General features: G+C 39.5%; 1 protein-coding gene across 3 annotated transcripts; it reads right to left on the bottom strand.

Annotated features, from left to right (window-relative positions):
* Positions 1 to 395: 395 nt before the first annotated feature.
* KCNV1 (potassium voltage-gated channel modifier subfamily V member 1) lies at positions 396 to 19,516 on the bottom strand. 3 transcript variants are annotated; one of them, XM_082434289.1, is made up of 4 exons: positions 7,298 to 19,516; positions 5,685 to 6,893; positions 4,312 to 4,841; positions 396 to 974 (listed from the first exon to the last, which is right to left on the bottom strand). In XM_082434289.1, exons 2-4 carry the CDS (start codon positions 6,824 to 6,826, stop codon positions 463 to 465), a joined length of 2,184 nt encoding a protein of 727 aa, XP_082290415.1. In that variant the 5' UTR covers positions 6,827 to 6,893; positions 7,298 to 19,516; the 3' UTR covers positions 396 to 462. The 3 variants fall into 3 exon arrangements, with proteins under 3 accessions (XP_082290415.1, XP_082290414.1, XP_082290413.1); XM_082434288.1 differs by having other exon boundaries at positions 5,685 to 7,081; XM_082434287.1 differs by lacking the exon at positions 7,298 to 19,516 and having other exon boundaries at positions 5,685 to 7,266.
* Positions 19,517 to 21,452: the final 1,936 nt, after the last annotated feature.

Here is a 21,452-nt window from a genome sequence, read left to right on the forward strand (position 1 = left end):
TTTAACTGATGGAGAAAGGAGGGATTTATTTACTTGGAGACTATCTTTAAATGGCAAAGTTGTCCAGTGTGTTCTTAAATGTTCACTTATCTTTTCTCTGGGCTATGCAGTTTAACTTCCATCTTTTAAAATTAGTGGTGCCAAAGATTCTAAAAATCAGTGATGTGTAAAACATTTAACTTTGTTGTATGCACTGCAATATTATTTGGTATTTGACAATTCAGACATGTGTATATTGGCCTGGTTGTGTTAAATGGACATTTTTGAGACTCAAATGTGTAAAAACAATGTGTTGCTGTTTTGGGGGATGTGAATTATTCTAGTAGATCAAGCAACGTACGAACCAAATGAACACAGGTAGTACTCAAAAGAGACTCATCAGCAGTGTACAGACATCCATATCAAGGCTTTATCAATCAAGTTAGTATTACACAGCCTTTTGCAAATAAACTGAAAGTGAATTCAAAACCAGAAATCATCTCCTGCACTGCTCCTAGTACTTGCTCTTTCTCTGCCTTTTAATCGAAGCATCTCCATGATACTCCGGGCATAGACATCTCTCAAGTTAACACTGATATATGAGTCAGTGGCTATATTCTTGGTAAGTTTCTTCAGAGCCTCACGCTGTCTAACAGCTGCTTCCTTGAGCTTTAAGGTGAAGTAGCAAGCAGAGAAGCGGTCGTTAATAATAGCAATGGGCAAGGCCAAGACAAGGATTCCCGATAAGATACACATGAAGGCCACGATTTTGCCCGTGGTGGTGTCTGGTCTGATGTCCCCATATCCCACGGTAGTCATGGACGTTGTGGCCCACCACCATGCACAAGGGACACTTGTGAAGGTTGTGTCGGGAATGCTCTGCTCAGCAAAATATTCCACAGTTGAAAATATAGAGATTCCTACAGACAGAAATAGGAGCAGCAGCCCAACTTCTTCATAACACTGGGTGATTGTCATTCCAAGTGAGCGCAAGCCTGGAACAGAACAATTGGTGTCAGTCATGGGCACCCCTCCTCTCTTCCTTTGTCCTTCCCTTCCTTCCCTTCTCCTTCCCTACTACCCACCCACACACATGCATTTCACATTTAATAGGCTCCAGCATTGGCCAATGTTCCGGGGATATATAGATGATAAATTATAATCTTCAGGAAGTTCTTAGTCTAGTTGATGGGGCCAGATTGAGAAGGATAGAAAAATATAAATAGATTCATTCACTCACTTATCATTTATTAAAACCCTACAATTTATACAGAAGAAAGGTGAGAGATGAGTTGGAGGGCAGGCAGGGGACGTTTGATAGGAGTTTGTACTTTATACAATGGGAAACTTTGCAGCATTGCCCGTGCAGGGCTCTCTTGGTCAGATCTGCATTTCAGTGCCTCACCTTAGCACACTTTTCTAATGAAGTTTTATGTTGTCTCCTTATTTTATAAGACATAAACATATTTTATGACATATTTTATATGTCTGTTTTTCTCACCTTCCTGATAAAGTTTAATACAATTAGGGGCATCATTATCTGAAAGTCAGAGGAAGTAAAAGATGAGAATGAAGTGAAGCAGCAGAAACAAGTTATGAATCAGTGACAAAATTGACATAAGAACATCAAATGTACATGCGAGGACATTCTCAGAGGTGTAGCAGGAGGGGTTCCTGCACCCCCATGGTACCCATTGAAATTTTTGTCCTTAATACCAAAGCTATAGGAAACTATCTCCCTTGAATACATAGAGTTTCTCCTTTCCTGTAGGGAGATAGACCTGAATACAGACTATTCCTCCACTGCGAAAAGGTACAGGGGACTGGAGCCACTAGGGAATTCACTCACTATGAGGCACTGGTGAATTTTCCATTGCTAATTATGAGGATTCTGCAAGACAGACCCAGGAGAGTCCAATCCCACCTCTGAAGAGACTAAACCCTCAGGATAGTAAGAGGAGCCCATTACAGGATCATGATTTGAATAAGGTATCTTTCCAACTCTAGAGAGATACTGATTAAAGTTTATCCACATTTCGAAGTCATATTAACATGATGTCACAATGATATGGTCTCAGAAGTCCAAAGCAGTGCCTCTTGGAATCACTTTTAAATTTTCATTCACTCACTGGAGACTATTTTACATACATTAAAATACTATTTGTGCTCTCATTATTTTGAATATTGTTCTTGAAATTTTCAGATGTTCTTGAATTACTAACCAGCTATTTTAAAAGACCAATGAATATAACTTTGAGGTTTAACTTCAAAAGACATTTAAAGAATATCTTTAGAATACCTTTCAGGAAACTGGCCTTGATGTGTCTGTATTAAATTGCATTTCTGAAATATATTGACAACATATGAAGAAATGCATAGTGTTTGGGAAGGTTGTTTTCATTTCAACATTCTAAACATTTCATTTTGTAAAGAAACAAAGTGGCCTGAATTTCTGCATGTTTCATCAATTAACTCAGATAATCCTAAAAAATAATATGAGATAGATGTTATACTTATGCCATTCTACAGGTGAGCAGACTGAGACACAGAAAGGTAGCATATCTAGTACACAGAAAGGTAGCATATCTAGTACAAAGTTACATGCCAAAGACTTAAAATTAGGCTGTCTGGTCCACCCATTGTCCTCCTAACCATTATTCTATAATACTTCTCAATTTTTTTTTATAGTTAATACATAGGGGAATATGTAATCTATGTTTATATTTTGCTAAATGTAATGCTTAAGATAAAATTGTCAAATATTTATGCAACTGTTCATATCTTTTCAATAAATTAAGGCTTTATTAATCCTTCTACTTGCCTTAGAACTGACAAAACCTTTTTAGAGGTGACATTGTGGAAATTACTGTTATTTCTTTTTCCTTTCTTTTGGGAAAAAATGTAGTCTTTACTGGGTGTTTTTAAATTGAATCCTGTGAAGAGTTTATAAATACTAGAAGAAAGCATCCCATTATGTGTGTCAGAAAACAAAGAGTGGTACTTCTAAAAGTTGTTGGAAACCCCGTTATCAAATCCCTGGTATGTGAGACTAGTTAGGAAAATACACTACTAAAACTACATTAGGAGAAATCGTAGTTTCCTCAGAGATGTGTGGGAAAAAACATATCTGAGGTTAATTTTTCCCTATATTTATAGGGAGAGACAACTACCATCAACTCCTTTTAGGTGACCAGTCAGGCATCTATCTAGGGAAATAGGTGGGAATAGGACTCTCTAGTCAAATTATTTATATTTATATGTATTGTATGAATATGGCATCCTACTCCAGGGTTTCTCAAAGTGTGGTTCAAGACCACCTACATCAAAATTAGCTTGTTAAAATGTATGCTTCTGGATCCAACCCCGAAAACTAAAATCTGACTCTCGGGGATTGGGGTTCAGAATTTGCATTTTAACAAGCTTTTCAAGGGATTCTTATTTTCATTAAAGTGTAGCATAAGGTAACACATATGTGCTCCAGAACATCTAACAGCCGGCTGGGCCAGCCACTGAAAATCATTGCCCTTGGGGATGCAAGCGTTATCTTTAATGGATTTGTGTGATTTCCTCTGACATTGCCTAAAATTTTCACATATAATTGTGTGTGTGTGTGTGTGTAGAGATTTTTCTAGGGAGAGTGTTCTTTAGATCTTCAAGGCTTTATGATACATACAAAAAGCTAAGGAATTCCTGTTACCATCTCTCTTATGCCTCCCCAATTAGGGACAAGAAAATTCTCAGATACTAGACAAAGCATTTAATTAGTGTCTTTTGCTTTCTTCCGAAGCAAATGTTTCCATCGTTTCCTCAAAAATCATGGGAGGGCCACCAGTGCCCAGTCATCTCTCTTTCTGCATAGCCAGAGAAGGCCCTGGAGGACTTTCTCTTCTCCCAAGGAACATGTGTGATATTTCCTTGGACACAGAAAAGAAACTGGCTTATGTTCCTATAGATCACATATAATCTGTGCATATCTTTTTATGTGTTGTTTATGAATATTTTATGTAGAGCCTTCCAGAAACAGAGTATCTTTAATTTTCGTACATCTTCTGGGCACCTGGGTTAAAATAAAGTTAACATATGGTTAAACTGTTTCTCAAATGTCTTAAGGAGGGGAATTGTGTGAGAGGCAGCTTGTCCTCTATACCTGTGATAACAACCTCAAGGTTTTGCTTTTCAGTACCTTTCTGGAGATCATAATTGGGTGAAATATAGGAGTTGGTAGTTTTGAGTATCAATTCAGAGTCAAGAGTCGTTTTCCTTGGACCACGGTCAAAGCACTAATGCTTAAATACAATGGCAAATTAAAAGGCATCAATGAAACCCGAATACCTGTGGAATGCCTGCCCAGCTTGAGCATGCGCAGAGCCCTGAGCAGCCTCAAAACCTGGACGATGCGCCCCACGTTTTCCAGCTCCTGTGTAGTCTGGCTCCCACTCAGGCTCTCTACCAGAAGAGTGATGTAGAAGGGCAAGATGGCTAGGAGGTCTATGATGTTTGGCACCTTTCTCAGGAAGCGGCACCTGTCCCGCACGCACAGGAAGCGCAGGACAAACTCCCCGGTGAACCAGCTAATGCACACATACTCCAGGATTTCCAGCAGTTGCAGGTCCAGCCAACTTAACTCGGCTGACATCAGAGCCATGTTGACGATGGACACCGCCACGAAGATGATAGAGATGACCCCAAAGATTCGGGCAGCTGTGGAAGACCCCGGTTTCTCTAGGATGTTCCAGAGCTTCTGGCGGACGGTGGGGCAAGGTCCTTGTGAGAAGTCCTGTTCGCTCTCATGTTGACTTTCCTGGTCTTCTGTGTCCTTCTTAAAGTCTAAAGTTTCACTCAGCTCCTTTCTTCTGAAGTATCTTTTAGAGAAGACAACTTGGTGATTAGTCTAACTTTCTTTAAAATACAGAAGTAAAGAGAATTAAACTTGGCAGTGAAGTCATGCTTTCTATTTCAGTAAAATGCAGAAAATGTTCATTCATATTTTACCCAGGCTTTCTTCCCACAGTACTCAAATGTTCTCATTTAGGATTATTGTTTTTAAAATGGCACTTTCATGGTAGAAGTTTATACAAAAGAATTTATACATGGCAAAGCTACTTTAGATTAAAGCATTTTATCACCCATTTTTTCTTGTAACAGGAACAGAAGTTTGCAATACGTAATTTTTTTTTAAGGTGGCTAATGGAAAGGTATTCATGAAGAAATGGTAGTAATAGCAAAGTAATAGCAAAATAATAGATCACCAAAGTCCCACAATCATTCACAGTCAAAGAACCAACTTTCTGTCTTCTGTATTTAAAGCAGTTCTCTGTCCAAGTTTTAAAAGTTAGTGTCCTAGGTTTGATAAACAGTAACGCTCTCCACTGAAACCTACATCCCTATACATACATTTTTTTGGAGCATAAGATTTCTGACTCATTTATTTAACCACCAAATATTTATTGCAGGCCTGACCTCTCTTGACTTATAAATGAATTAGCATACTGGAAAAAGGAGAAGGTTCAGAAACTTCCAATCAGAAGTTGGCTTTGACACTTTCCGGCCTCCACTGCCACCCCACCTTCTAGCTCCGAAGTGGGCCCAGGTATTCTTAAGCCTGGCTTGACCGAGGCTTGTGTAAAGCCTCAAATCTTTCCCTCTGCCGCCCTCTCTCCACCGCGCCCGCTGCCCCGCCCAGCCACCAAGCGCCTCGAGGGTACCTGTCCCTGCAGCAGGAGTCAATGCTGAGCTCGTCGATGCCCCAGTACTGGATCTCCTGGAGGAAGGAGAGCGCGCACAGCTGCTCCATGACGTGCAGGCGGCCGGTGCGATAGTAGTGCAGCACGTAGCGGAATGCTTGCGAGCTCCGGTCAAAGAAGTACTCGTTGTCCACGGGGTTGGCGTCGTCACAGAGCTCCAGGGGGCTGGGCACGGCGGCCAGGGCCCCGGGGCGCCGGCACGAGGCCACCACCACGGCCAGCTTGCCAAGGCGCGTGTGTGGGAAGCAGGACAGAGCCTGCTGCGAGAGCACAAAGCGGCTGCCGCCCACGTTGACCGTGAAGCTGTCCCCGAGCGCCAGGGGCTCCCCTTCGCCCTCGCTGCAGAAGACGCTGGAGTCCAGCGAGGTCAGGGAGGCGCTGTCCAGCGGCGAGTCCGGCGACGCCCGGCCGCGGGGAGGCAGCTCCATCCTTGCCGCCGCTGCCGGAGGGCGCCACAAAGTTGGGGGCGGTGGCACGGCCGGGATTTCCCGGGCTCCCGAGGTGGGTTCCTCCCACCCCCGAACCCTTACTCTCTCCACCCCCCTGTGCTCGTTCTCCCTCTCGCCGCTAGGGAGCTGCGAGCGCGCGGTAGCAGCGCACAAGTGTCTGAGCGCCGGGTCTGGGAGGAGCGGAAGGGTCGCGCCCAGGGAACTGCTCAGGTGTGGACCAAGCCGAGGACATCCGCAGGGCACACTGCTGGTCGCCGTGGTCCTTCCCGGACTCAGTACCCCCTCCCCAGCTTTGTAATTGAGATCTCCAGCCCGGGAGGTGTATGGATTGAAGGCCTCCCTGCTTGGGGGTTGGAGCGGGAGGGGAGGGGGAGGGGGAGGGAGGTCTACAGTGGAGGAGGGCACGACGAATCTTGGAGGAATGCAAGCAAGGGGAAGGGCAAGACTCACTCCCGCCTGCAGGAGACCAAAACGAAAAGTTCCGAAGGCAAAGCAAGTGGTAACCGGGTCTGAGTCTTTCCCAACTTCAGGATATATATTCCTCTCTCTGCTTTTGCTGCGCAGTTTCACAGGCCTCCCAGGGAGCGGTCGCCGGGGATGTGCGCACGTGGGGGAGGGTGACCTGGGTGCGGGGTCCGAGTCATTTGCTCGCATTCGCTCTCATTCTAGTCTGTCACTCACGCTTCGTTTTCTTCTCCCCCCTCCCCTAATTTTTGACCTCCTGGTTGAGAAACGAGGACAATTAATGATGACTTTTAAGTCCCAGTGAGTCACTGAGAACTAGGGGTCACCATTGCCAGCTCCCGTCACGTGTTGAGGCACTTTGCGCCCTTCGGTTTAGCCTTTTCTGTCGCTACAAGTTTCCCGGAGAGCAGGTGTTCTGGGGGCATTCTTCGGCACACAGCGGAGCTGTCATTTTAGGAGAAGGGAAGGCAAAAAGACAAGGACTAGAACAGGCGTGGGCTGGGGCAGGAGTTTAAATAGTAACGACGACTCGGTAAAGGGAGAAGCCGAGCGCCGTGCCCAGGTGAGGCTAGAAGTGCATCCACGGGGCCCCTGGGAGTCGCGCCCCGGCCAACCTGTTGGACACGGGGCGGGAGCGAGGAGGAGGGCAGGGTGACTCACCTGCTGCTCTGGGCACATCTGGGGTGCGCTCCGTGGGCGCAGCTGGCTACGTAGCCTCGATTTGATCCTCGCGATTTACACGTGAGTCTGACTTCACAGGTCCGGGAAGAGGGCTGTGCTCGCGGCTGAGCTCCTCGCCCGCGCTGGGTGTCTAGCCTCGCCTCTTCGCCACGCGCCTCCCGGCTCCGGCCCCTCGGCTGCGGCGGAGGGTGGCCGCCCCCGCCCGCGCTCGCTCCCAGCCTTCGGCGGTTCCCAGCGCCAGCTGTGGGGAGAGCGGGGAGCGGAGGGAGGTGAGACCGGAGGAGGAAGTGAGGCGCTCAGTGACTCTGAATCTTATATTCATCCTGAAGGCGCTTCAAGGATTACTATATTAGATTCTCGTTTCCCGGAATCTGTGCGCTCACAAATGCTCAAGAACAAAATTTTCCAGTTGTATAAATCTGCTAAACTCAGGGTTAGGGCAGTTATGTTAACTGCTTTGTGTGGCACGGTTCAAGGTTGTCCTCATTATTTCCAGAAAGCGTCTGGGAATCCTGCATTTTTCAAAAGTCTTTGCAAGAATGAGTGAACCACACATCTCCTTTTTTTCCTTGTAAGTAGTTTTAGAAAGTATATATAAAGAGGTAAAGCAGGCAGCTTGGTACAGTAGGGAGGGCTTTTTCATAGATTGACCTGAAACGTAGCTGTTTAGTTCTGGCTTTGTCAACGGGCTGTGGGACCTCTAGCTAGCATTTACTTCAAGGGCCTCAACGCCTTCCTTAGTAAAATTTCAGGTTTTAATAAAAAACACTCAACCTTTACTGGGTGCTTACTTTATGCCAGGAAATTTTTGTAAGCCCCTTACTCATTCAGTACCTTATTTAATCATAACAACAATACTATGAGGTAGAAGTATACCTGATTTACAGAAGGGAAAACTGAGGCAGAGAGAAATTATGTGATTTACTTAGGGTCACACATTCCAAATTAAAACCCAGGACTAATTGTCAGAGGCTGACCCCATAAACACAGTGCTTGGGACATATCATTTTTGTGTGATCTTTAAATAAACCAAAGTGTGGTTGTATTTATTTACTTATTTTTGCAGCTTTCTGAAGAAGGGCAGGAATTTAATGATGTATTTTCTCTAATCTTTCAACAAATGCTTGTTGAGCATCTACTATGTACCAGGCACTATTTTAGGTGCTTCAGATGGCTCCATGAAAAAAGAACCAGACAAGATCCCTGTCCTTATGGAACTAACATTTTCTTGTGAGAATAAAAGAACAACTTCAGTGAAATTTATAAAACAGTATATAGTATTTATCGGTTATGGCTCTTTGGACGGCTATCCTTCTGGTTAACTTTCGCCTCTATAAAGAACTCTTCCATACAGAAAATATGGAGTTAAAAATCCTCCTAGTAAGTAGTTCATCGTTATGTATGAGTACTGTGAAATTAATTTTTTTAAGGTAGTGAAGATTTTCCCTTACATAGAGAGAAAAATTTCTCCAATATTTCACTTATACATTGGGCGTTGAGAAAAGCCAAAAGTTCTGTTAAGCCTTATTCATCCTTTAGTGTGAATAACTTGAATCAAATGATTAGTAAAGTCTCCCCTAGCTTTACAGATTATTGTGAGGAAGGAGGAAAACTTTCAGAGGAGAATGACAGATTTGGGTGAGAAGGGAGATCTTGGACAGGTGACCAGAGGTTAGCAAACGGTGACTGAGGCTTGCAGGTCTCCTACGCTGCCACCAGGACCCTGGAATCAGTTGTAATTTGTGGTGTCCTGTAGAAGTAATTGTAACAATAACCACTGTTGAAGTGTAAGGCTCAAGCTAAGCATCTGAATTCTCACAATGATCCCATGAAGTAAGTACTGTTATCCTTAGCCACAAATCTCAACTCAGAGGCTCACAGGCACTAAGGAACTTTCCCAGTTGTATAGTGAATATGTGAAGGAGTATATTAAGGGACTGAAACTGGGGTCTTTCTGACTCCACATTTCATCTCAACTGCTAAAAACCTAACATTTTCAATTGACATTCAATTTGATTAAAACAATTTCCACTAAATAAAGTAATTATAACTAGGGATTTCACTGGTGGTGCAGTGGTTAAGAATCCGCCTGCCAGTGCAGGGGACACGGGTTCGAACCCTGGTTCAGGAAGATCTCACTTGCTATGGAGCAACTAAGCCCTGCACCACAACTACTGAGCCTGCGCTCTAGAGCCCACGTGCCACAACTACTGAAGCTCTCACACCTAGAGCCCGTGCGCCACAACAAGAGAAGCCACCGCAATGAGAAACCTGGGCACCACAACGAAGAGTAGCCCCTGCTAGCAGCAACTAGTCTCTCAACTAGAGAAAGCCTGTGTGCAGCAACGAAGACCCAACGCAGCCAAAAAACAAAACAAAACAATAACTATAACTAGAAAGGTGGTTACTAGTTAACTGGGAGTATACAAACACAAATGACCTATTTTAAAATATAATCTCTTGGGTAGCAAAAATCCCTGCCTTCTTCCCTGTCGTGTTCCCTTTAATCTGTTGTCTCTGCTCACTCATTGGATTGTCCAGGTATGAGTCAGAGAGCCCACTGAAAAACATATGACAAATTAGGGGGGAAATAAATCCATTCAAAGGGAATCCTTCCTGGTCCCTGATCTTGACCTGAGATATACCCTGAAGTATGTCAAGAAATGAAAGAAGAATTGCTGATAAGTAGTTGGGGATGGTGAGGTCTTGCTTTCAATCTCATTCCTACTTAGCATGGGAGGAATGTGATTGTCATGTAGGAGGTAGCACAGTACTGAGACAGGAAAACTCGACAATCTAATGGCTTTGGGTATATTTCCCTAGTCATCAGATGTTATATTCAGGTGATTTTCCACTAACAGTCTTGTGATGAAGTGCGCTACTGGTGTTTGGCTTTATCTATCAGGTCTTCAAAATATCGATATGAATGTTGAATCCCCAGATACAACTTGTATTTTTAATTCTTCCAATTTTTATGAATATTTCCAAATTTATTAATGAACAACATGCATTCTTAACAGTCATGTTTTTAAATTGGATTAAAAGAAAAATCACAAGATACCTTAAATTGACTCTAACGAAGACAATTATGAAAGTAAATGTTAAAAGTCATATGAAGCACATTCAAAATTTCTATTATTAAAAACCTAGAACATTTTATTCAGGTTTTTGAAAAAGTAATGAAAATGTATTTATATTATTATTGTATTCCGTTATTCTGTGATTTGTTTAAATAATATAATATGATGTTTCTGTGAAATTATTAATTCTCATCTTTTATATGAATGTTTTAAAATGATTTTACATATATGATTATAAGTCATTGAAATATTTTTAAAGGAAAATGTACATTTCTTATTAATTTATATCCCCAATACTGCAACTTTACATTTATTTTTAATAATTAAATAGACAGGGGACGTATAATGACTGAAAAATTTTGAATAAAGCAATTTATAGACTTCAACTTGAGTAAACTCTACATTTCCATTTTCAACCACATCACTGTAGACTCACACTAAAATCCCTTTATCATTCATTAACAATGCAGACCATATTTCATGCGAGGTGTGCATGCCTATCTTTGACCCTGTGTTTCATTACCTAGGGACTGACAACCAGATGAGTTAATTGTAATGATGTTTAAAATGCCTTTGTGTAAGGACAAAATGGCCTTATCTTCTTTCCTTTCACTGCATTGGAATATGTTTAAAGGTAAAGGAAAATCTGACAAATTCTATCTATTCATCTTTCGTGTGCCTTCTAGGTGCTTGGAATAAATCCTCCCAACTGTATAACAGCCCACTCTAATGCAGAATTTAGCTTAATGTGGGCTTGTTCTGGATTCCTTCCAAGGGGAGGCAATTATCTTTGGAAGTACCCAAGAACAAATTTTTATAGCCTAGTCTGCTACAGAGATCACAGGATGGGTTGATGATGGTGATGATGATAGTAATATGATAATAATAGATGCTACCTTTACTTATTCAACCTCTGCTCTGTCTTTTATTAGCTGTGTGACCTTAACACATTTCTTGAAACTTTTACGTCTCATTTTCCTCATCTGTAAAGTAGGAGTGACAGTAGTACTTACCTTATGTTGTTGTCTTAAAATTAAATGAGATAATCCATGTAAATGTTTAATGCAGTGTCATTATTCTTGTTGTCACTTTTATTATTATCAAAATGTTGCAGGAATATTTTTCTAATCCCCCTTAGTGAGCACTTACTGTGTGATAAGTGTCATGTTAAGTGTTTAATCTCATTTCATTTATAATTCACAGAACCCTATGAAGAGAGTATTATTATCATCCTTAATTTACAGATGAGAAACCAGGATCACAGCATTTTAATAACTTCTCAGGTGTCATACTGATAGTCAATATAGGCTTGAACACATTTGTTTGATTCAAAGCCTTCAAAGGGCCTTAATATGAAAATAATGTGATGATGAGAAATCACTGTTAGAAATGCTCTTCTCTTTAAAAATAATTTTAAAAGGAGAAAATTTCTATTCTATGCTTCAAATAATTGAGCGATGACCATACTTCATACACCATGGCCAACACATTGCCTGTGATTTCACATTGTAATAAATTGGATCTTTCTTGTAACCATCATAAAGTCGACAGTCAACTGGATTTGTCATTAAATGATTCTCACTATGCCCTTTTGATATGCAAAAGATATAGTCACATTTTTCCTGAGTTACCAAGAAAATATGTAGAATCAGGCACTTATTGTTCACTGGATTAACTCCTATAATTACACTGAAATTAAACTTTATAAACAAGATTTAAAAGCAATGAAGCAAAAGCAAGGCAAGTGCTCTGCTCATCATGTTCTGAACACTGTTAAGTGAACCTAATATTGAATTTGAAAATCCCAGTTAAAGCCTTTTTACCCAGCTCTATTGAATTACCTTATGATGACAGAGAGGTTGAGTCATACAGACCATTAAAAACTGTTTCTCATCGAGTATATGCAATTTATTAATATTAGAAGTAAAATTGTATTTAGGCTTATCCTTATTCTATTTAGTGCTTTCTTTCATTATCAAGGAACTCAGTAAACTTGAATTCTATCCTGTAGTTGGAAGACAGGTAATCTTTGAAATCCATACGTGTTATAAAGTTTTTTATGTTGCATTTTCTTGATTTTCCTGGAATCAACTCAAAATTGAAAAGTTTTTCACTCAGTAAATATTTTAGAAATGTAATTTTCTCAGCTTCAGGGAAAGCTGAATATACATCATTTATATTATGTGTGTGAATACACACACATGAAGAACTAAGAGTAAGGAAAGTTTACAATGATTTCTATGTCAGTGGATCACGTTATTATTACTCTTAACAAGAAAAGTAGTGAACAATCAGAAGCAATATAAGGAGAATAGTAGAGATAAGTAAGGGGAAAGGCAATTTTTCTTTCGAAATGGTTCTTACTTATATAGTGTAGTTCCTTTAAATAGCATCCTCATGGCATTTTAAACATGATCTAATTAAAGAAAATATGAAGTAACTTTTTAGGACACATATGCTGAAATCTGTGCCAAAGTAGTTTTGTTAACTGGATTGCAATGCTGTATAGAATACCTACTATTCTAATCTCAGTTTAAGCACATAGAACAACATTAATTTAAATAAATATTTTATATATGAAATCCATTGCACACAAATGGGATAAACGCAATACTGTTTGAGTTTAAAAAAAACACTGCTTTTTACCCTTAACTCTATGATCTGCTTATACTTTTTTTGCTGGTTCAAAAGAATAGAAAGATGGGTTTTTAATCAGTATAAATTAATTTGATTGATTTGAAAAAAGAGCCCTGCATCGCTGCATATATTCCAGAGTATATTTTCTCTGCGCAGTGTAATTATATTGGTGGGACCTGCATATAAAAATTTGTTATTTTTTTCAACATAAAAAATATCAGTGAGCCATATGGCATCTTCTTACACCATTGCATCTGATTGACAGCTCAATTATAGACCTGGCCTCCTAGTTCTCCCACAAACAGCTTTCTGGGAAATCTAAACCAAATGGGAAGTCAAAGCATAGCAAACTTGTCCTGGGCCTGCTTTTTTTAAAAAAATTCTGTGAAGTCAAATTTATCCATTTTAGTAACCAGGACTGTTTTATTTTCATGGCAGCAGTGAGAAATATCCAGTTCAGTACCACTTATGATATTTTAAATGAAAATAAGTCTCAATTAAAGAATTTGTAAAAGAAGAAAAATAAAACAAATAGGAATTTTAAGATTAATATGGGAAAACATTAAGTTAGCAATATACATTCAATATTTACATGATGCTAGGCCACATATGTTTGGCTTTTGGTAGCAGAAGCTTATCAAAAAATCAGAATAGATAATTATTGATTATATGGAAGCTTTGAGAATACTAAGCAGTTTTATGGATGAGATATGTTTACATATGTCTGTAGAACAAGTATTTAAATTTAAGTTTTAAAAAAATTAAGCTAAAAATATACTAGAATTGTTGCCTCATTTGATATTGCTCAATAAATAGGAAAATATCACAAATATTTTTCAGCATAAATTAAAAAAAGACTTTATGTGCAGTTAATTTTTGGCTGGTTTCATTTTTGTTGTGTTAATAGCATTACCAACTGGCAACAAAGTTCTGTGTAAAATATTTATGGAGTGACTAAAAGTAAAATAAAGAGCAAGTTTTGATGTATTTGCTTGAATAGGTATAGATAGGTGCTTGAATAAGACCCTGATAGACGAGCACGTGGCCTCTTTCAATGTTGTGAACGTGGGCAAACAAACTTCACCTACAGTTGGAGCCAAGATCACTGGAGAAATGATGATCTACTTTAATCTCTGATTTGAATGATAATCTGCCCCTGGGGCAGGAAGAGTCACAGAGTGAATGGGCCTCTCTCCAGTGAATTGGTGGCGATCACTTATATAAGTACTGGATAAGGGACACTATTAAAATATTTGTTTTCAAAGTTCCAGGTTTTCAAATATAGCTGTGATGGAAGGTGGCTGACCCATGCTTCAAGGCAGAAGTTTTGGGACCCCTCTACACTCTTAAAAATTATTGAGGACCCCAGACATCTCTTGGTGATACGGGTTATATCTATTGACATTTATCATATTGAAACTAAAACAGAAAAATTTAAAAATATTTATTAAATCAATTTAAAAAAATAGTCTCAAGCCCAATATGTGTTAACAAAAAGAACACGCTTTTTTGATAATAAGGATATTTTTCAAAAGAACATAATTAGTGAGAATAATGACAACGTTTTACAATTTTTCATATCTGGCTTAATAAAAGACGGCCAGATTTTCATATCTGCTTCTGCATTCAAACTGTTGCAATTTGAAATTTTTGTTGAAGTTAATGAAGAGAATCCAGTGTCAGATAGGTAGTTGGAAAAAAGTGGGGCATTTAATAGCTTTTGCATATAATTTTGTATATTCTTCTGTGCTACACTAAAACTTAACAGGTTAGTTCCAAAGTGGACTCTGAAACTGTGTCGAGGAGCTTTTCATATTCAGTTATATTAAAACCCATTGGTCTATCTTGTCCTTGGAATGGATTTTTTTTAATCCATGCATGACTTTGTTATGTCCTACATTGTTCATTTGGAAAATGTTGGTTTCTTAGTTTTGTATATCTCCCAAAAGTAAAACATTTAGTTAAACAACACAAAAAATCTCTTTTGTTAGTATCACCACCAATTTCATCAGAAAATTTTTTTAAGTATAGGGAAGTTATCAAATTTATGGTGGTACAAGTAAGCTTTCCAAAATTCTAATTTTTGCTTGTAAGCTCATATTTTATCATCTGCAACAAATATTGTCAGATTTCCTTGATAGTAGCAGGATCCATTCATTCATTTTTAAGAAATTATTCACAAACATCTGAATAACCAATTTGTCTATCAGTCAGATTTTCAAGTAAACACAGGGATTCATGAGAAAAAAAGTGGCTAGTTCAGCTTGTAACTCAAAATAATTAGCCAAGTGCTTGTCCTTGAGACATCCATGGTACTGAAGCAGGCTGCAGAAAGCTTCAGTTCACTTCCCATTTAGTCAAATAAAACATGAAAAAGACAGGTACCCAAGTGACGAGATTGAATACAATTAATATTTTAATAAAACTTATAACTTTTATTATTGCTCATCCAGGATATTGTTAAGTAAAACCATCTTCCCCCCACCCCCTCAAATGTGTGAAGAATATGAAGACAACTAGTACAGTTTGGTGTCACCACTCTGAGGTGTGCTAAAAACATAAGCACACCTGTTGCTTTTATACCATTAGCGCAAATGTAAATGCAGTGGAAAATACAAATATTGTCTTGTTATTTTGAAAATAATTTTTTAATTCAAGGACCACTAAAAAGGTCCCATAAAATCCTAGGGGTATATAGGCCACATTTTGAAAACTTTTGTTCTAAGGAATATATGTATTTTGCCAACTTAAAGACAGGATTTATGTTTACATTGTTCAGGAATTAGAGAAGTATAGAACTTTTATATTTTGTTTTTCAAGTTTTCATCAAAAAATTTCCTGTACCTAATATACACTGTACAGAGATAAACACACACATATCCTAAACATAGATAGATATTACACACACACATCCACTCACTCACACAGAAACGTGATCATAGAAATGTTGTCAGATATGCAGAGAAAATGTAATTTTGGCTCCAACTGATCAGCTATTCCTTATAAATTCCATCACATTGGATATTAGGTAAACCCTACTTTTTAGTTTAATCAAGTAAATATAATATAATGCAATAATTTAATTTTTTAAGGTAATGTGTAGTCTTTTGGAGTAAAAATGCCTAGTCTCTCGAATGTTCGACATCTTTTATGCCTCACTCCAGATGAGCAAGGTATGGCCCAGGAAGATAAGATGCTCCTTTATAGTTTAGATAATACCAGTTGAATCAGTCCTGGCTGGTAGGAGGGCTTCCTGGACTAATGACTTCTGGGGTGTACATAGATGTGAACAGCTAGAGGCCATTGTTTGGTTGTTTGCTTCCGGTCTCTAGTTCCTCCTCATTTTTCTCTTTCTCTTTGCCCTCAGGTTATAAATGGTTAAACAGGCCTCTCAAGCCTTTCGTCTCTGTCTCTCCTCAAGCAGTGCATGGAGCCACTGCTGGTTCACACTTTACCTATCTATAATCTGACATTTATCTCTCTCTAATCTTCTACTTATTTCCGCATAATCACACCTGCCCCAAGTTAGAAGTGGCTGGGCGTGGGGCACCTCCTAGAGCTTGCAGCTTTTCATGAAAAGGAATGGTGTAGTGTTAACACATGTTCCTGGGCTTTCCCATACCTGCTGGAAGTTTCCAAGTGCCCCTCCTGGACTCGCTAAGATGTGTGTTGTATTTATGGAGGTAGGAGGACCCTGAAGCTGATCCATTGATGTTTCTATCTCTCCCCTCCCCCATTTTTTCTTTATAATTATTCATGTTTTCCCCCCTATTTCTAAGTCATTGATTCTCAATCAGTGCTAGTACTTCCTCCTTAAAGGGACATATGGAAATGTGGTCGTGGGCGTGTGGAGGCTCTTATCTGTCACAGTGACTGGAGAATGTTATTGACAGTTACTACCTAGGAGCCAGACACACTAAATATGTTTTAACTACAGGCAATAAAGAATTGTCACTCCAAAAATGCTAGTAGTGCTCTTATGAGAAACACTGCTCTAGATACAAATTACTTAGGTCCTGGGGAAGGAAGCTTTACAGCTTAACCGTGGTGTCTATGACAGAGGCAGAACTAATTATCTGTCTTCTCACAACCCTCCAGATGGATAGATGCCTTGGGTTGACTGCAAAAAATGTCATGGACCAGAAATACAAAAAAAAAAAAAAACAAAACTACTATCAGTATATGAAATATGTACATACATTAGGCATTTGAATTTGTGATCATGTTTCGTATTACCATTGCATAGGGATGACACATTAAACAGAAGAACTAAATATATCAATACCTATGCATATATTCTAAATGTACTGTAGAATTACATTGCTTTCTTGTGGTAACTATTGAGATGGTGCAGGTCCTTGTGGATGGACATTGGCATACATTATATAAACAGCCTGTCATTTATGTGCTACAGCAACCTTGCAAGGTTTCCAGAAGAATCCATAAAAAGCTCAAATTATTTTCTTTGATAATTTTGGTCAGCCTTCTCAGTGACAGAGTACTCTAAATGATCTCCTTGCTAGCTTCCTGCTAATGATTTCACCTCCTAAATTGCAAAAAAATTTTGATGTTTCCAAAATGTCTTTGCAGTGCTTTTCTATTCACCTCTTTATACTTCATCACTCTGGTTTTTCCTTTCTTAACTCAGTTTACCAACTGACTCTTCACATGTGAAAAAACAGTTTGCCTGTAGAAAAGAGCTAAATAGAGTGTAAATAATTAACTGTGTCACTTAGATATTTCTGATGCTGTTTACTCAGAATATTCCAAACTTTAGTCTTTGTTTAATAAAATACATATTATATGCATGGTAATCATACAAAATTCCTAGAACTCTATTGGTAAACACTGAACTTTGAAATCAGAGTTCTCTACAACTTATCCATATAATTTTGATTCTTTAAGTCAATGCACAAGATTAAAACAATTCAGATTGGATATTATTCATTGGAATATGTTATATTTGCAAAGGGAGGCCTTCTCCATAACTATCTTATAGTTTCAATTTATTTAATTTTGCCCTATTTTTTTTCTCCAAATACATTCATTAGTGGGCATATGTTATGCCTGGTGAGAGTAACACATTTGAATTGATTTTTTTTTTTTGGTAGAGAACATTTAAGAACTTGTATGATACGGATATTTCTTGAGTTGTGAATTAATTTTGGAGTGATTCAGAATCAGTGGATGTTTTGGAGATGTTTTAATTGAGGAAGATGACAATGATGTGTGAGTTAGCACACAAATCCATGACAATACCCAGTACATTGTGTATAAGCTAGATGTGTTCTCCTGCCTCACTGCAGACCTGATGAATTAGCTGTTTTATTGACACCAATATCATGACAGAAACACATATCACCGTTTAGATTTTTTTTTTTAAATGTCAATCAATTTCTTATTAATTTATTTATTTTTATATGAATTTTTGGCTGTGTTGGGTCTTCGTTTCTGTGCGAGGGCTTTCTCTAGTTGTGGCAAGCGGGGGCCACTCTTCATCGCGGTGCGCGGGCCTCTCACTATCGTGGCCCCTCGTGTTGCGGGGCACAGGCTCCAGACGCGCAGACTCACCAGTTGTGGCTCACGGGCCTAGTTGCTCCGCGGCATGTGGGATCTTCCCAGACAAGTGCTCGAACCCGTGTCCCCTGCATTGGCAGGCAGATTCTCAACCACTGCGCCACCAGGGGAGCCCTGGTTTTTTCTTTACAAAAAATGCGTCTTAGATGTCTGAAGTGGTTTGAGAAGACTTCGGAAGTATTAATAGGAATGGCTCCTAAAACTCTATCCATTCACATCCTTGACAATCAAAACAGGTAGGAAGGACTGTTCTTGCTAACACAAACCACAGACTCATCAATAATAAATGGGCTATTCTTAAAATTAGAAGTTAGGCAGCCCGATATAACTTCAAACCCCACTGGGATAAAAAGATGGGAAAGATGGGTAGATGGGTGAGGTAAGGATACTCAGACTTCTAAGATCTATGGTGAGCTACAGCAGAACCATTAAAAGGCAAAGCAAGAAAAAGAGAACAAATAATGTTAAGGATGTGCTGAAGCAGAGTTTCAAGCAATAAATAAGATTCACTGGATGCCCAGACAGAACAGCAGTTGAGCGTGCCAGGTGTGCAGTAGTCAGAGACCAACTGGCTTTTTTGTATCTAAGAATCGATTTAAAAGGAAGACAGACTCGGTAATAGTGGCTGAAATCATAAGGAAAATGATTGCCATTTGTGTCTACAATGTGCTCAGAGGGAGGTGACTATTGAGAATTTGCTACCTCATTTTTTTTTCAGTCAAACATACAAATAGCAGTCACTTAGTATTAACAATACCTTTGGGTTTTATGCGCAGGAAAGAAAAATAATGGTAAAAGCTTACTGACTTTTAAAATATTTCACCTCACATATGATCTCACCTAATCCTCAAATATTCCAGTCCCTATTAACATATCAAGCTTTCCCCACCAAAAAATGGCTGGATGTCTTTTTTTTTTTTTTTTTTAAACTTCTTTTTTTTTTTTTTTTTTTAATGATATTCTTGTCTGCTTACATTCTTTTTATGTATGTATGTATGTATGTATGTATGGCTGTGTTTGGTCTTCGTTTCTGTGCGAGGGCTTTCTCTAGTTGTGGCAAGTGGGGGGCCACTCTTCATCGCGGTGCGCAGGCCTCTCACTACCGCGGCCTCTCGTTGCCGAGCACAGGCTCCAGACGCGCAGGCTCAGTAATTGTGGCTCACGGGCCGAGATGCTCCGCGGCATGTGGGATCTTCCCAGACCAGGGCTCGAACCCGCGTCCCCTGCATTGGCAGGCGGATTCTCAACCACTGCGCCACCAGGGAAGCCCATGGCTGGATGTCTTGATCGACAGGGCTCATGATGTGTCTTAGGGAAAATGCTTCTAGCCCGTCTGTTCAGAGACGGTTACTTAGTTGAAGTCTCAGCAAATACTGTGTCTTAGTCACCTAATCATGCCATCTCACCTAAGATTTCATCTTTTAGCCATTTCAGCTGTCCTTTTAGTTGGGTTGTGATCCTCTGGTGAATACACAAAATCTTTGCCAGATAATCATTGCCTTTTTTGGTCAGTTTTTAAAGACTTTTCTGACTTTTCTAATCAACTATCTAAACTGTGCCTCATTGCAGATTACTGGACAAGCACGGAGAACAAAACTATGGGAGGGTTTTCCAGTTCTGCATCATCAATGAAAAATTTCAACTGTATGCTACAATTCCAGACTACACTCAAAACGAACCACTCGACATGGTTATTGGTATCTTTGAACCCCAAAATGCACTTCTACTCAAATTCTCATAAATCAATATTAAGGTGAAAGCAAATGAACCCCAATAGTCACCAAAATTGTAAATAGTGAAAATTTTTAAAATATATATTGTTAACTCAAAACAAACAAATGCTTCTAGAAGCATCAAAAAATAAGTCAATCTCTAAAAAAGTCATTTTTATTTTCAATTTGATATTTTACAAAAGAACTGGATAGAGATGATCAAGCAAATATAAAAATTCTAGGGGGCTTCCCTGGTGGCGCAGTGGTTGAGAATCTGCCTGCCAATGCAGGGGACACGGGCTCGAACCCTGGTCTGGGAAGATCCCACATGCCGCGGAGCAACTAGGCCCGTGAGCCACAATTACTGAGCCTGCGCGTCTGGAGCCTGTGCTCTGCAACAAGAGAGGCCGCGATAGTGAGAGGCCCGCGCACCGCGATGAAGAGTGGCCCCCGCTTGCCGCAACTAGAGAAAGCCCTCGCACAGAAACGAAGACCCAACACAGCCAAAAATAAATTAATTAATTAATTAAAAAAAAAACAACAGGGATTAAAAAAACCAAAAAAAAAACAAACAAAAAAAAGCTCTTTTATCAAATATGTTTACATTAAAAAAATTTCAAATCCATTTACTCCTCCACTTCTTCACTGCTTCTCTAGTCTGAGCTATCAACTCTTGGTATCCATTTAATGCTTTCTTGCTTCCACTCTTGATTTTTACCAAGTTCCTATAGGCCACATTCTGGCATTTAAAAAATTCAAATCATGTAATGCTAGTCCCCCAATTAAAAGCCTTCAATCCATTTTCATTACACGCAGAATGAAGTTTAAATTCCTTTCCATGGCCTTCAAGGCTTCTGACCTCTCCAACCATTTGTAACTACACGGGCTGGACATTTTGATCTTCTGCTGCCTGTCTCCAATGTCTTATTTAGTATCAGTTACAAGATGAGGGAAGAAAAGAGTATTCCTAATACCTAATACCTACTCATGTCTCTCCAGCACAGCCATGTAAGCTTCTGGAGGGTAGTGGTCTTGTCTGTAGTGGTCACCATCATATTCTCAGGGCCTAATACAGGTCCTGTCACATAATTGGCACTAATAAATACAGATTATGCAGACAATGACTTA

Source organism: Balaenoptera physalus (assembly GCF_965194825.1).
Source record: "Balaenoptera physalus genome assembly, chromosome: 17".
NCBI lineage: Eukaryota > Metazoa > Chordata > Mammalia > Artiodactyla > Balaenopteridae > Balaenoptera > Balaenoptera physalus.

What these genes read in the sequence shown, in the direction of transcription:
- KCNV1 (XM_082434289.1), bottom strand. Translation starts at nt 6,826, where the DNA reads ATGCGAGCAAATGACTCGGACCCCGCACCCAGGTCACCCTCCCCCACG. An exon ending in GACTCCTGCTGCAGGGACAG is followed by an intron (nt 4,842 to 5,684) that starts GTACCCTCGAGG and finishes CTTCTCTAAAAG; the next exon opens with ATACTTCAGAAGAAAGGAGC. An exon ending in GCTGGGCAGGCATTCCACAG is followed by an intron (nt 975 to 4,311) that starts GTATTCGGGTTT and finishes GTTCTGTTCCAG; the next exon opens with GCTTGCGCTCACTTGGAATG.